Source organism: Leucopleurus acutus (assembly GCF_964270905.1).
Source record: "Leucopleurus acutus genome assembly, chromosome: 16".
NCBI lineage: Eukaryota > Metazoa > Chordata > Mammalia > Artiodactyla > Delphinidae > Leucopleurus > Leucopleurus acutus.
In genome coordinates this window covers 72,931,617-72,943,987 of record NC_139158.1, presented here as the reverse complement: position 1 = coordinate 72,943,987, position 12,371 = coordinate 72,931,617, and the positions used below count along the sequence as shown (strand labels likewise).

Genomic DNA, 12,371 nt, shown 5'->3' with positions numbered 1-12,371 from the left:
TGTGTCACACCTGTCTTCTGAGTTAGGCAGTGGTAGGGGTGAGGGTGAAGCGCATAGTTCGCAGCTGTAATGAAACCTGCAGGAGTTGAAAAGGAGGACCTGAGCTAACACACTGTTGTTCACTTATCCATCCTTTGATTTGCTCTCATTCACTCATCACCGCCATGCACTGCTCTAGGTGCTGGGACGCTCCCTGAGTCAACATATTGGACAAAATTCCACCTGTGGAATCACAATCTGTGTTTCCACGAGACCCACAGGGAGAGTCAAGTCTGAGAAGCGCTGTTACTGGGTAATTGGCCCCAGCAGGCAGAAGCAGGTTAGGTGGGGAGATTACACAATAAACAGGACCCAGCCCAGCTCCACCCTTTCCTCACTCCCCTCCTCACTGCCTGTCCCACCCCTCAGCTGGGATATGAAAAGCTCTGTCAGCCCCCAGCTTTCCTCAGAAGCTCTCCTGCAAGGCCACGATCATGAGCCGGCTCTGCCTCTCCATCGCCCTTCTCGTCCTCCTGGGCACCCTGGTGGCCGGCATCCCGGGCACCCTGGTGGCCGGCATCCCGGGGGGTGAAACCAGCAACCACACCGATGATGAAACCAGCAACCAGGTCAAAGGTAAGTCCTGACCCACCTCTCCTCTACAGGCTGGGGGGAGGGGGGAGTGAGGGGAGTCCGTGGAAGGGGTTGGGGAGCAGGGGTGGGGTGGATGCTGACAGCCTCTCTGGATTTCTCCTGGGAAGTTGGGCAGTTTTAACGCCAGGGACATTTCCTGACTCTCAATAGGAAAAAAAATTAAAATTAAAAAATATATATGCCGCCTACCTCTACCAGATCGGGAATCCCATCTCTGAGACTCTCTATTCCTGGTCAGTGCCGTGTCCCTGAACTTCACTGCAGTGTAATAAGAAGATCAATATTGATCCTTGCCCTGATCCTGGAACAGACCTCCAGAATCTCCTGGAATTTACTGGGGTTTTTTTTGGTAATGAGGTGAGAAAAGGAAGGCCACGGAGAGACCTGTAGGATGGGGCTGGTCTCCAAAACAACCCAGTCATGTGTTTAGAGGTTACAACTTTCAACAGCCCGCATCCCAGCATCTCTGGGGAGACGGGAGGGTATTGAGATGGAGATCAATCACCAATGGCCGATGATTCAATCAATACGCCTATTATTGACACCTCAATAAAGATCCATAAATATTGGGGATCAGAGAGCTTTCGGGCTGGTGAACACATGGAGGTGCTGTGAGGGGCTGTGCTCCACTAGGGCACGGGGCCTCCGCACACCTCTGCTCCCCCTTTGCCCTGCGCATCTCCTCCATTTCGCTGTCCCTGCGCTTTACCCTTTATAATAACCTGGGAACGGTAAGTAAAGGGTTTTCCTGAGTTCTGTCTGCACTTCTGTTGGTTAGTGAACATGGAGGTGGGGTCATGGAACCTCCGATTCTTAGCCAGTCGGTCACAAGCATGAGTGACTCCGGACCACATGGCTCGCATTTGAAGTGAGGACAGTCTTGAGTCCTCAACCTGCGGGATCTGCACTAACTCCATGGATTTAGTATCAGAAGTAAATTGCCTTCTGGGATGCCCAGTGGGTGTTTAGGGAATTGTTTGGTGTTGGTAGAGACGCCACCTATTTGGTGTCAGGGCAAAACCAGACTCAGTCTTCCCTGTGATTTGGGGGCTCCAGTGAGGCTTGGGACAGGGGAATAATGGAAGTTGGACACTGCAGCCAGAAACTCTTACCAGTTACCTGTATTTTCAGAATTCCAGGCAGAATCAGGTAGTTTATCTAATGGGTTGTGACACGACAGTATCTTGTCCTGACCCTATCACCCACATGCCATGTGTCCTGGGGCAAGTCTTCTGCAGTTTCCTCACTTGAAAACGGGAACCACGTTACATGGGTTTTTGAACAGCTTACCACTCATGAATTTAAAGAGTTTAAACACATTTCATGGCCAATTTTGTCCATTTTCCACCAAGATGTGTTAAATTGAAAAAATTTCTCTACCCACCTCCTTTGGGCAAGAAAAAACATTGAGGTGTCAAATAATGATTATTCCTCTAGGATTAAAGTTAATCAGAAAGACGTGGGACCACTGAGCAGAGCAACTGCAGGGAAAGCAAGAAACACAGCGCTTGTGTGAGCTGCTCCCGGGACCAAGGCTGATACCGTCTTAGTAAAGGCTCCAGGCCCTCCCCCTTGTCCCCTTTTGACTATCGTTTTATTACCCTCTCAGGATATGGAATGAGAGGTAGATCGATAATCACGTAGACCTGCCCCATCATCAAGGAGACTTTCACTAACAGGAATTCCATTATCTCCATTCTATTCAATGACTGTGCGCTTGGCACGAGCATGAAATGCAAGATTCGTTCCCTGGCCATATATTTATTAAGTCCCTACAGGCTTGGTTTTTGGTGTGGGGAAAGCTGTAGACAGAATATGGAAAAATACCTTGCCTTCTCAGAGTGAGACCGACAATAGCAAAAGGGGAAATGCTCTGCTAGGTTATGAGGTTTTGAAGGTAGAGAGTGATGGGGATAAAAGAGGCTGTGCTCTTTCCGTAGACTGATCAGCGAAACCCTCTGTGATAAGGGGGCGTTGGAGCAGAGGCTGCAGAAAGAACGTGCCTGCTGTGAACCAGCGGCAGCAATTACCAGGGTGGCTGGAGCTGAGTGGGTGGGAGGGGAGGAGGGCGCAAGGGATGAGACCAAAGAGGCCATGGGGACAGGTCCTGACCAGCCTTGTAGGATGAGAATCGGAATTTGACTGAGAGATGGGGAGTCACTGCGGGACTGGTCATGGGAGCAATGGGATAGGATCCCTGTGGCTGCAGTGCGGAGAGTGGCCTCTAGGGGACCAAGGGCAGAGACAGAGGCCCAGGGAGCAGGCTGCTGCAGGGGTCCAGGTGAGCAATGATGGAACGAGTACCTATGCTGTTCCCTGGGTCGATGCCAGATGCATGTTCACAACATGAATCTCTTCCTCTGTTGAGGTTTCTATGGGGGCTTCATTAGCTAGTCATGATGCGTTAAATCATTAGCCATTGGTGACTGTTCAACCTCCAGCTCCTCTCCGATCCCTGAGGTTGGGTGGCGGGCTGAACTGTGGATGGGAGGCCACGAGGGAGAGGGTAGGAATGAAAGTTGCAACCCTCCTGTCAGGCAGTGGTTTCCCCTGGCAACCAGAGCCCATTCTGGGGTTACTAGGGTCTTCCCCAAAGTCACCTAGTTCACATAACAAAAGACACTTTTTTTGCTTTCAGCACTTAGGAAATAGCAAGGTTTGTAAGAACTCTGTGCCAGGATATTACAAGGAACAAGTATATATATATATAAATATATTGCTTATTATAAGTCACAGTATCAATATAGCGTCAATATTCAATTTAGAGAGTCCCTGTGCCGTAACAAAAGAGAACACCCTGGTATGTGTTCTTCATGCCTTTCTCCATTACAGCCTGATTCCTTCACACTTTTTTATTAATGGTGGAAACTCTTTACCATACAAGTAATGCAGAGAATAGTCTTATAAAACCCAGGTACCAGCTCCAATAATTACTGACATATGACGAATATTTTTTACCTTGTCTGCCGTTTTTTATTCTTCTTTGGTAGAGTTTTTGGAACCTAATCCAAGGCATCATACCAATTAATCTTAAAATATTTCATGATGGAGATATCAATTTGTGCATGTTTCCCATATCATGTCACACCTAGGAACATTAATAATAATATCCCAGAAAGCAGGTTGTCAAATGGCCTTTTCAATTTGACCCGTCCCCATAACCCTAACATTCTCTATTGCAAGACACACTGGTGGTTTCAGTTGTTGACATTGTAGACCAAACTGCGATGACGCTCCTCATAACTGACCCATAGCCCCTCCCATCCCATAAGGTTCTCAGCCTGCCTTCTGCCTGGAACCTCATCACACGGGTCCCTGCAGGGCCCGGAAGGTCAGGTACTTCTACAACGCCAAGTCCGGGCACTGCGACATGTTTATATACGGCGGGTGCCGAGGGAAGAAGAACAACTTCCCAACAGCACAGGACTGCATGAAGACCTGCGGTGGTCCTGTGGTGACCCACGGGTAAGGAAGGGGGCAGGACAGGGTGGGAGGGGAAGGGCTGAGAAAAAGTGATGGTGCTCAGGGGGCCACCCACCATTCACACCTGCACAGTGTCTTTCCTCATCGGTGCCACCCAGGACAAGTGGCTCAGTGTCCTGTGAAACCGCACACTGAGCACATCCTCCACGGGCCAGCTTGGCAGAAGGTCACCCTAGAAGCCCCGTCATGAGAATCTGAGCCTCCTCACATGCTCCCCTTTTCTCAGATGGGAACACTGAGTCAGCCACCCTACAGAGCATGTCCGAAGTTCTCCTGAGCTCCCCACCTAGGCTTGAAAAACTCACTTCCTTCTTCTTGGTCATTGTGGTCCTGGGTGGACTGTGGTTGCATATTTCTGGGAAAGTCTAGGATCTGTCAAGGTCAGCAGTGTCCAGGTCTGGGGCTTCAGAGATGTCAATCAGCAAGTTCCTTTCTTTTTGCAGAGGACCTGCGAACTGTACCACCCCGAAACCCTGAAGTCAAGGAGGAGCCACGCGGGGCTGGGCTGTGGCTGCTTCTGAAACAGTGTGGTCTCCTCTGAGTCCGTCTCAACCCCACCCTCCTCAGCAGAACCCTGCCTCTCTCCTTCCCCCATGGGTCTACTTGCCTTAGTTCTGTCTCATCCAGTGGATTCTAAGCACCATGAGAACAAGTCTTCCCTTTATCCCTAGCACTTAGCACAGGTCCTGGCATAGAGGAGATGGTCCATAATTATTTAAGGAAGGAAGGAGTGAATGCAAGAGCACATTCCTCATGTCAGGATTCTTGTCTCAAGCCACATCCTCACTGCATTCTCACCTTCATCCCCCACCCCACCATCACTGCTCTCCTTGTGGGTGGCCAAGGTGGAAATTCTGGCATCCAGTTCTCAGTATCAGTGGTGGCAGAGGTCTTTTCAATAAAGAAGCCCCTTTCCCTCGCAGTGATGTTGTACATTTTCCTTCTGTCGCTTCAAACAGTCTGGCTTATATTCCAATAAATTCAAATTAAACTAACTGGAGTGGATTCTGTGGTTTGCCCCTAAGAACCTTCATCACTAGGGTCCACGGAGATGCGGGTCCTTCGCACTCTTCTGCAGAGCAGCCGGCACCTCCCCTTTTCCTGTCCTCACACTGGGCCCTGCCAGGTATAGGAAGCACCCCCATTACAGCACCATCTACCTCTGAATGGCCACCCCAAGCGACACTAAAACCCGGGTGAGAGACACCTCAGCATGAAAGCTTCTTTCTTTACTTCTTGGGCCAGGTCAAATCTGGGTGTAGAGGTGGTTCTCCTGGACTCTCAGAAGAACAAAGAAAGGAGTATGGGACTCAGTTGTCCATTTGCAGTAGGAATCCCCTTGCCTGAGGTCACGTGTGGGGAGGGGGCTTCTTACTTCAGTTAAAGAAGGGCAACTGCCCTTTCAGTGTGCCTGGCTCTGTGTTAACATTTTGCGTGCATTCTTCTATTAATCATCCTAAGAATCCTTCAAGGGCGGAAGCAGTGACACGGAGATGTCACTTAGCTGCCGTATGAGTTTTGTAACACAGCAGGTCCCACCTCTCCCAAATAGAGCGACTTTGACAATGTTTTCACGCTCCTGCCTCTGGGAAGATGTGGGCCGCAGGCACCTTTGGAGAACCGAGAGTATCTGCTTCACTGCAGATGAGGAAAGGGAGGCACGGGGACCACAGCAAGCATAGTATTCAAATAAACAAGGACGCAGATGGCGCTGATTCTGTTACTCACTTCCTTATAGTCTTGGGCAAATTTCCCAACATCTCTGAGCTTTACTTTCTTTAATTATAAAATAAGGATAATGCTTGTACTTTTTAACTAGCCAGAGACGTCTCTAGCTTGTACTTTTTTTTTTTTTTTTTTGCGGTACGCGGGCCTCTCACTGTTGTGGCCTCGTTGCGGAGCACAGCTCCACACGCGCAGGCTCAGTGGCCATGGCTCACGGGCCCAGCCTCTCCGCGGCATGTGGGATCTTCCCGGACCGGGGCACGAACCCGCGTCCCCTGCATCGGCAGGCGGACTCTCAACCACTGCGCCACCAGGGAAGCCCTCGCTTCTACTTTTTAACTAGCCAGAGACACCTAGAAACACTCCCTTTCCTAGTTGAACTAGTTGGGTTTATTACTCACTGCAGCAAGGAATAAGAATCACCTTGGAAGACAATATGATATCTCATTAAGAGAATGTTAGATAGAACTTATAGGATGCGGGCTTGTGTTAGGTGATTTGGTTGGCGGGGGTGTGTGTTTCAGGAAGCTGACTCTGCTCTGGATGGATGCTCTCAGGAAGTGGGGCATTTCTCTGAATGGGTATCTTAACTCTAAGAAGGGAAGACTAGCTAGAGGTTACAGCTGTACTTGGTAAAGACGTAGCAGTCACTCAATACAGGGGGATGCTTGGATATTTTGGTGGTTTGTATAATTTACCTCTTTTTGTTTGTGTTCAAACATCATTACCGAATGTCCTATTTTTGTTTTGATCCATCATGCACACAGAATGACCTTGTCAGATGTTGAAGGTTTCTGAAATAGTTCTGTTGAGTAGGAGAACATAAGGCGCACTGTGATGTCAGGTCAGGTCTTAGAACTCAGAGGCTGCATTTCTCTTTCTCTATCAATCTCATAAAGTTGTGATGACAGTTAAAAAGATATGATATTTGTTAAATGCTTTGTACAAGTATTGGCAGAGTAACCTTTTAGTGAATGTGTAATCAGATAACGGTAAGAGTACTACTATAAATATATTTATTTAATAATTATTAATTTATAGCAGTGAATGGGGAAATGACTTAATATTCATGAAAAGAGATTGGCTTCAGTAACTCACTGTGTTGCTGTGTGATCTTGGGCAAGTCACTTCACCTCTCTGAGCCACAGATTCTTTCTCTGTAAAAGAGGATGATGGTATGTGCCTTAAGAAATCCCCAGGTTTGGGCCCTTTTGAGGACCATGTTGATTAGGCTGCTAAAGTTCTCTGCACACCACTTACAAAAGCAAATTTTCTAGAAGCACATAGAGGTTTAGTTTCCTTGGTTCCTGACTGCTTTTTAAATGTGCTGTCGACTGTAGTAAAGGAACAAATAGCATTGATTGCTGAAGTGTCCCCTTCTAGAAGTCCACCCTCATGAAGTTCTCCCAGTGCCAGAGGAGAGCCACAGTCTCTCTTCCAAATAGGTCTCCTTCTTTGTCAGAGGTAACCAAAAACCCTCTTGCTTCAGTGATTGACCTTACCCCTATTCTGCCCTTTTCCCACCCCACCTTGCCTTTATTATACCCCCTGATCAAAGGGGCTAAGTGTTAACTGTCATATAGCTCACTATTGTTCTTATTACAAGGACTTTGACGTTGCAGGGAGACAGAATATATGTCTGTTGCCTCCACTGCTTCCTCAGCAACCTCACGACGTGGGCAGCACGGGTCTCATGCGGTACCTGATGACAAGGGGCTCTGGGAGATTTCTGGCCCCAGGTCACAAAGTTAGGAAAAGGGAGAGGTGGGACGCAAACTGAGGTCCTCCAATCCCAAAACCACTGGTGGAGAGATCAGAGTCGGGGGTGGTTTGCAGGGGATCATTGAGAAGTGCTGTTACTGGGCATTTGGTCCCAGCAGGCAGAAGCAGGAAGCCTGCTTATGTGGGGAGACAATAATTACACAATAAGGAAAAAGGCTTATACCTGTCCATGTTTCCAACCACAGACCACTAGAAACAGTCCACTTACAAACCGAACGAGTTGGGTTTATTACTCACTGCAGCAAGGGACAATGAATGATATGGCATCTCATTAAGAGGTTGTTTGAAGGACTTAAAGGATGTGGGTTTCCATGAGGTTACTTGCAGGAGAGTTTCAGGAAGCTGGCTTTGCTCAGGATGGATGCTGTCAGGCAGTGGGGCAGTTCTATGATCAGGTGTCGTCATCTTATTCTGAAGTGAACTTTCAGCTGAGAACTGAGGAGGTACAACCAATGGACGTTGCTATGAGATTGCTCACGGGGGGTGAGAAAAAGGTAGAATGAAGGACAACACTCAGCCTTCTGGGGGAAGGTAGGGGAAGCAAGTCTTTAGAAGGAAGGAAAGACAATAAATTCAGTTTGGTCAACGTTGAGTCCATGGTGCTTCTAGAACACTGAGGCAAAGATGTTGAGGAGACATTGATTCATTCATTCCCTTGTTCATGAAATGTTTATTAGGGATAAAATATGTGACGACTGAAACCTTTGATCAGAGTCCATGGCTTCAAACTCTGGCTCTGCCAATTTACTAGCAGTGTGGCCTAATCAATTTGCTAGCATTATACATTTGTGAGCACATATAGATCTTGAATTGTGTCCATAGAGAGGGAGTCATCCTTCCATTTACATAGAAGGAAACTGAGGCTCAGAGAAGGTGGAAGTATTGCTAGTAGCTCAGAGGGTGAAAGTAGCAGAGGCAGTTCCCTGTCGCGATGTGTTGGTACAAGTCACTGAGTGGATGAGAATGTCTAAGTAACTCTGAGCGAGGTAGAATTAATCATATAAAACATCCGTTACCACTTATTGACAACCTACTATGTGCCAAGCCCTGCACATACATCCTAATCTCTCAATATTGCAACAATTTTAATAAGTTTTGCTTCTGTTTTAGAGTGATACAAGCTGAAGCTCAGAGGTTTCAGCCCTTCTCCAAGGTCACATAACCAATACTGGCAGGGGCTGATATCCAAGCTTATCACTCTCTGTCTCCCATGATTTTCCTTGAAAGACGTTGGAGATCTGTGTGTTCAAAAGCCCCGGAGATTCCCCAGAAGATATTCAAAGTTCTTCAAATGGGGAACCTCTGCTTTTCATTATTATTTTTTTGTGTGCGCTGAGACCAACTGGAAACCAATTTTGGTAAAGAATTTTGTTCGCATTTATGCCATGAGGGCCTTACCTGTGAGTTAGAGGAGGAGGATGGCTGAGAAAAGGCCACTGGATAGAAAAATGCGGAACTTGGTGGTGACCCTGGTAAAGGCAGCAGATCTCGCTGGTTATGAGCACTAGAAACTGACTCTGGCAGAGAAGGAATTTGTGACAACGGTGTGGGGATGTAGTGGGCATCCATTCTCCCTTCCTGATTGCACCCTTAAGTGAGATCCTTTTGGATCCTTTTGGACTCTACTATTGGCACGCATAGCACTAATTGATGCAGTTCAGCTCACCGACTGAGGGGAGTGCTAAAAGATCCCAGCTTGGAAAGGATGGTAAACAAGGAAGAACTAAGGTCTTCCCAGGCCACCTCTGAATGACCTCCATTTTTAGGTCTTTTGGGATTCATTGATCAAGGTTAAATTCCAGGGAGAGCATCTGATTGGCCACTCTTGGTCTGGGGGTAGGGCAGGCACTTTGATTGACAGGCGGCCCAATCCCACCAGTCCTGGGTGGAGGAAGAGTCATTTCTCAAGCAAAATCAGCTACTGTATCAGGAAAAGGACAAAGAGATGCTAGGTGACAAAGCAACAAAATAGCCCATATACTGAGAGAGAGAAGTTTCCATGGAGAGAAGGGAGTTTGAATGGGTCCAACAGTCCAAGCGGAGAATGCTCCGTTGTATGGTGAAAGGCATAATCCTTGTTCCTGGGAATTTCTCAGGTCTTCAATGTCACTTGTTTACTGTCACCTTAAGGTGGGCATGTCTACAACTGACTCATGTCTCCTCCTCTTTTAACCTTTCCTTCTTCTGTTTTCTATTTCCCTTCTTCCTTTTCTTGATAAAAATGATTTTACTCTCATGAAGTCACGTCTGCAATCTTTGATGCCTCATCTATGTTAATATCAGATATATTTGCCTGTGTGTTGTTTGTGTGTTTGTGTATTTGTAATATTGAAATAACTGGGGCCACATGACTAACAGTTTTTGTCAAGTGTCTTCTTTCTATTTTCTGCTGTTTTTGCTTCAGCAAGTCATTTTCCCTTAGCTGAATTTCAGTTGCTTCATCTGTAAAATAGGAATAATAATACTTAGTTCGGAAGATTGTTAAATAAGAACAAGCTACCTTTTACCGAACACTTACTGTGAGCCCACCCCAGGGGTCACAAATTTGAATTCCTTCCAGGTCAGGTGATTGATGGGGATGGAAATATTTGGAGTGGGAGTGGGGCTGGGGGGACAATAAGGCATGGTGGGGATTATGGAAACTGGAGAGAACTCTCCCCTCGTGAGAAGAGAGCAGCTCTACTTAGCTTAGTTCATGTTTTTCAAAGTGTGGTCCCTTGAGCGGTACCATCAACAGCCCCAGAAACCTGTTTGATGCAGAAACTCAGGTCCCGCCCCTGTCCTACTGAAGCAAAACTCTGCGGGTGGAGATCTCAAATCTGTGTCTGAACGCCTGGCTAAGTGATTCTGATTTTCACTCAAGTTTGAGACTCACGGCTCTTGTTAAATTGCAGGACTGTGTTGCCAAATCATTTACCTTCCCAACAATGCCAGAAATTCTCTTTTATATGAAATACCCCACTGTTAAATTTTGGCAAATGTTTCAAAATTATAAAATGTACTGTTTGGCTAAAAATGCTTATATATTCTAGCCAGATTGCAAGCTCTGGTTTGTGCTTTTCTTTTTAATCCTTAAAATAATCCTAAAAACCCCAGTACTCATGACACCTCTTTTAAAGAGGAAGACTAAGGGACTCCCCTGGCGGTGCAGTGGTTAAGTCTCTGCGCTTCCAATGCAAGGGGTGCGGGTTAGATCCCTGATTGGGGAACTATATCCCACGTGCTGCGCGACCAGGCCAAATAAATATATAAAATTTAAAATAAGGAAGGAGGAAGACTACGTACCTCCAAAAAGTGAGGTGCTGTTATATGGCATAGCCAGAAAGGGGCCACCCATGTCTTGGATATGAACGTACGTCTCACAGGGCACAGCATCACAAACAGATAAACATCTTCTGCCTGCCCCGGGTGCATTCCATCCATTTCACAAAGGGGCCCTAGATAGCATGGATTCCAAGATTCTCATTTTTCAGAGGGAAAAACTGAGGATTAGAAGCAGAGATATGACTGGGGTCCCACAGTGCTGGGATCATACATCTTTATCCAGAATACAACCCCTGTGATGTTCCCGCCTTGCGATTTCTCTGAAGATGCCCCCAGGGGCCGGGAAGGCTTGAAACTAGAGACTCAGTCACTCGTGAGCAGGGAGGTGGGAGGTGGAGGGAGGACAGGCCCCTCGGGGGTCCCTGGGTCTGGGGGCCTCTAACCTGGACCAGAGGGAGGGGGACCGGAGGAGAGGAGGACACTGGGAGAGAAAGACAGACACATGAGAGGGGAGGATGGAAGAAAGTGGAATCTCTGCTGTTAGGCGGGGGGTCTCTGCTGTCCCCTGGTCTCAGATGGACAGACTGAGGCAGGAAGAGGGGCAGGACCAGAGGGCCTCCTGAGCTAGAATCCTCGTTGTGCCGTCTGCTGGCTGTGGGTCCTGAGCTAGTCGCTTCACCTCTCCGAGCCTCTGCTTTCTCGCTGGCAAAATGGGATGAGAATCCCAGATGTGGTAGGGTCGACAGGAGGCTAAATGAAATCATACATGTGAAATGTCTCAGGAGAGAGCAGACCCTCCACACACAGCGGCTTGTTTTGTGGGTACCCCGCCCCTGAAGCCCTTCTGTCCGGGGGCAGCTCGGTATTGAGAGCTCCTGCCCGTCTCACGGGAAAGGGCGACTTTGTGCGAGGAAGACAGCCCCTCCCGCCCTCTGCAGCGCATCACCCAGCTGTGCGCCCGCTTGACACTAGGCTGGGCTTGCTCCTGGGGCTTCTGGGCACTGAGCCAGCGCCCTTCCCCTTGACGCTGGAAGTGGAGCGCAGGGTGTGTGTGTGTGTGTGTGTGTGTGTGTGTTAGTGGCAGATTGCTTGAGTATGTGTGGATGAGTGAGTTGAGGGGGCATTGGTGCTACATGATTGTAACTGGGAGTGAATATATGGGAGTGAGTGAAGAGACTGGGTGTGTAAGCCCTCACATGTGCACTATAGTTTCAGCTTACAAAGCAGTAGAGTGCATGGTGCACAGACTCTGAAGCCGGATCCCTGGGTTCAGATACTCTCTCTACACCCTATATCTTTAGGCAAATTCTTTCTTGTTACTTCAGGTTCCTCCTCTGTAACATGAGGAAATATCAAAAATTCTTCACCACCTCTTTTAAGATTTTTGAGGATTAGATGAGTTAATATATGTCAAGTAGTTAGGATAATGTCTGACACATAGAAGAAGCTAAGTTGTATCTGCTGTAATGACATTATTATTATTA

The 12,371-nt window shown here is 47.7% G+C and overlaps 1 protein-coding gene across 1 annotated transcript; it reads left to right on the top strand.

Moving 5' to 3' along the window:
• Positions 1-473: 473 nt before the first annotated feature.
• On the top strand, positions 474-4,102 carry LOC309973560 (serum basic protease inhibitor-like; the record flags this gene model as incomplete). Its single annotated transcript, XM_082857846.1, has 2 exons — positions 474-615; positions 3,906-4,102. The coding sequence occupies 2 exons, from the start codon at positions 474-476 to the stop codon at positions 4,100-4,102; spliced, it is 339 nt and encodes a 112-aa protein (XP_082713972.1).
• Positions 4,103-12,371: the final 8,269 nt, after the last annotated feature.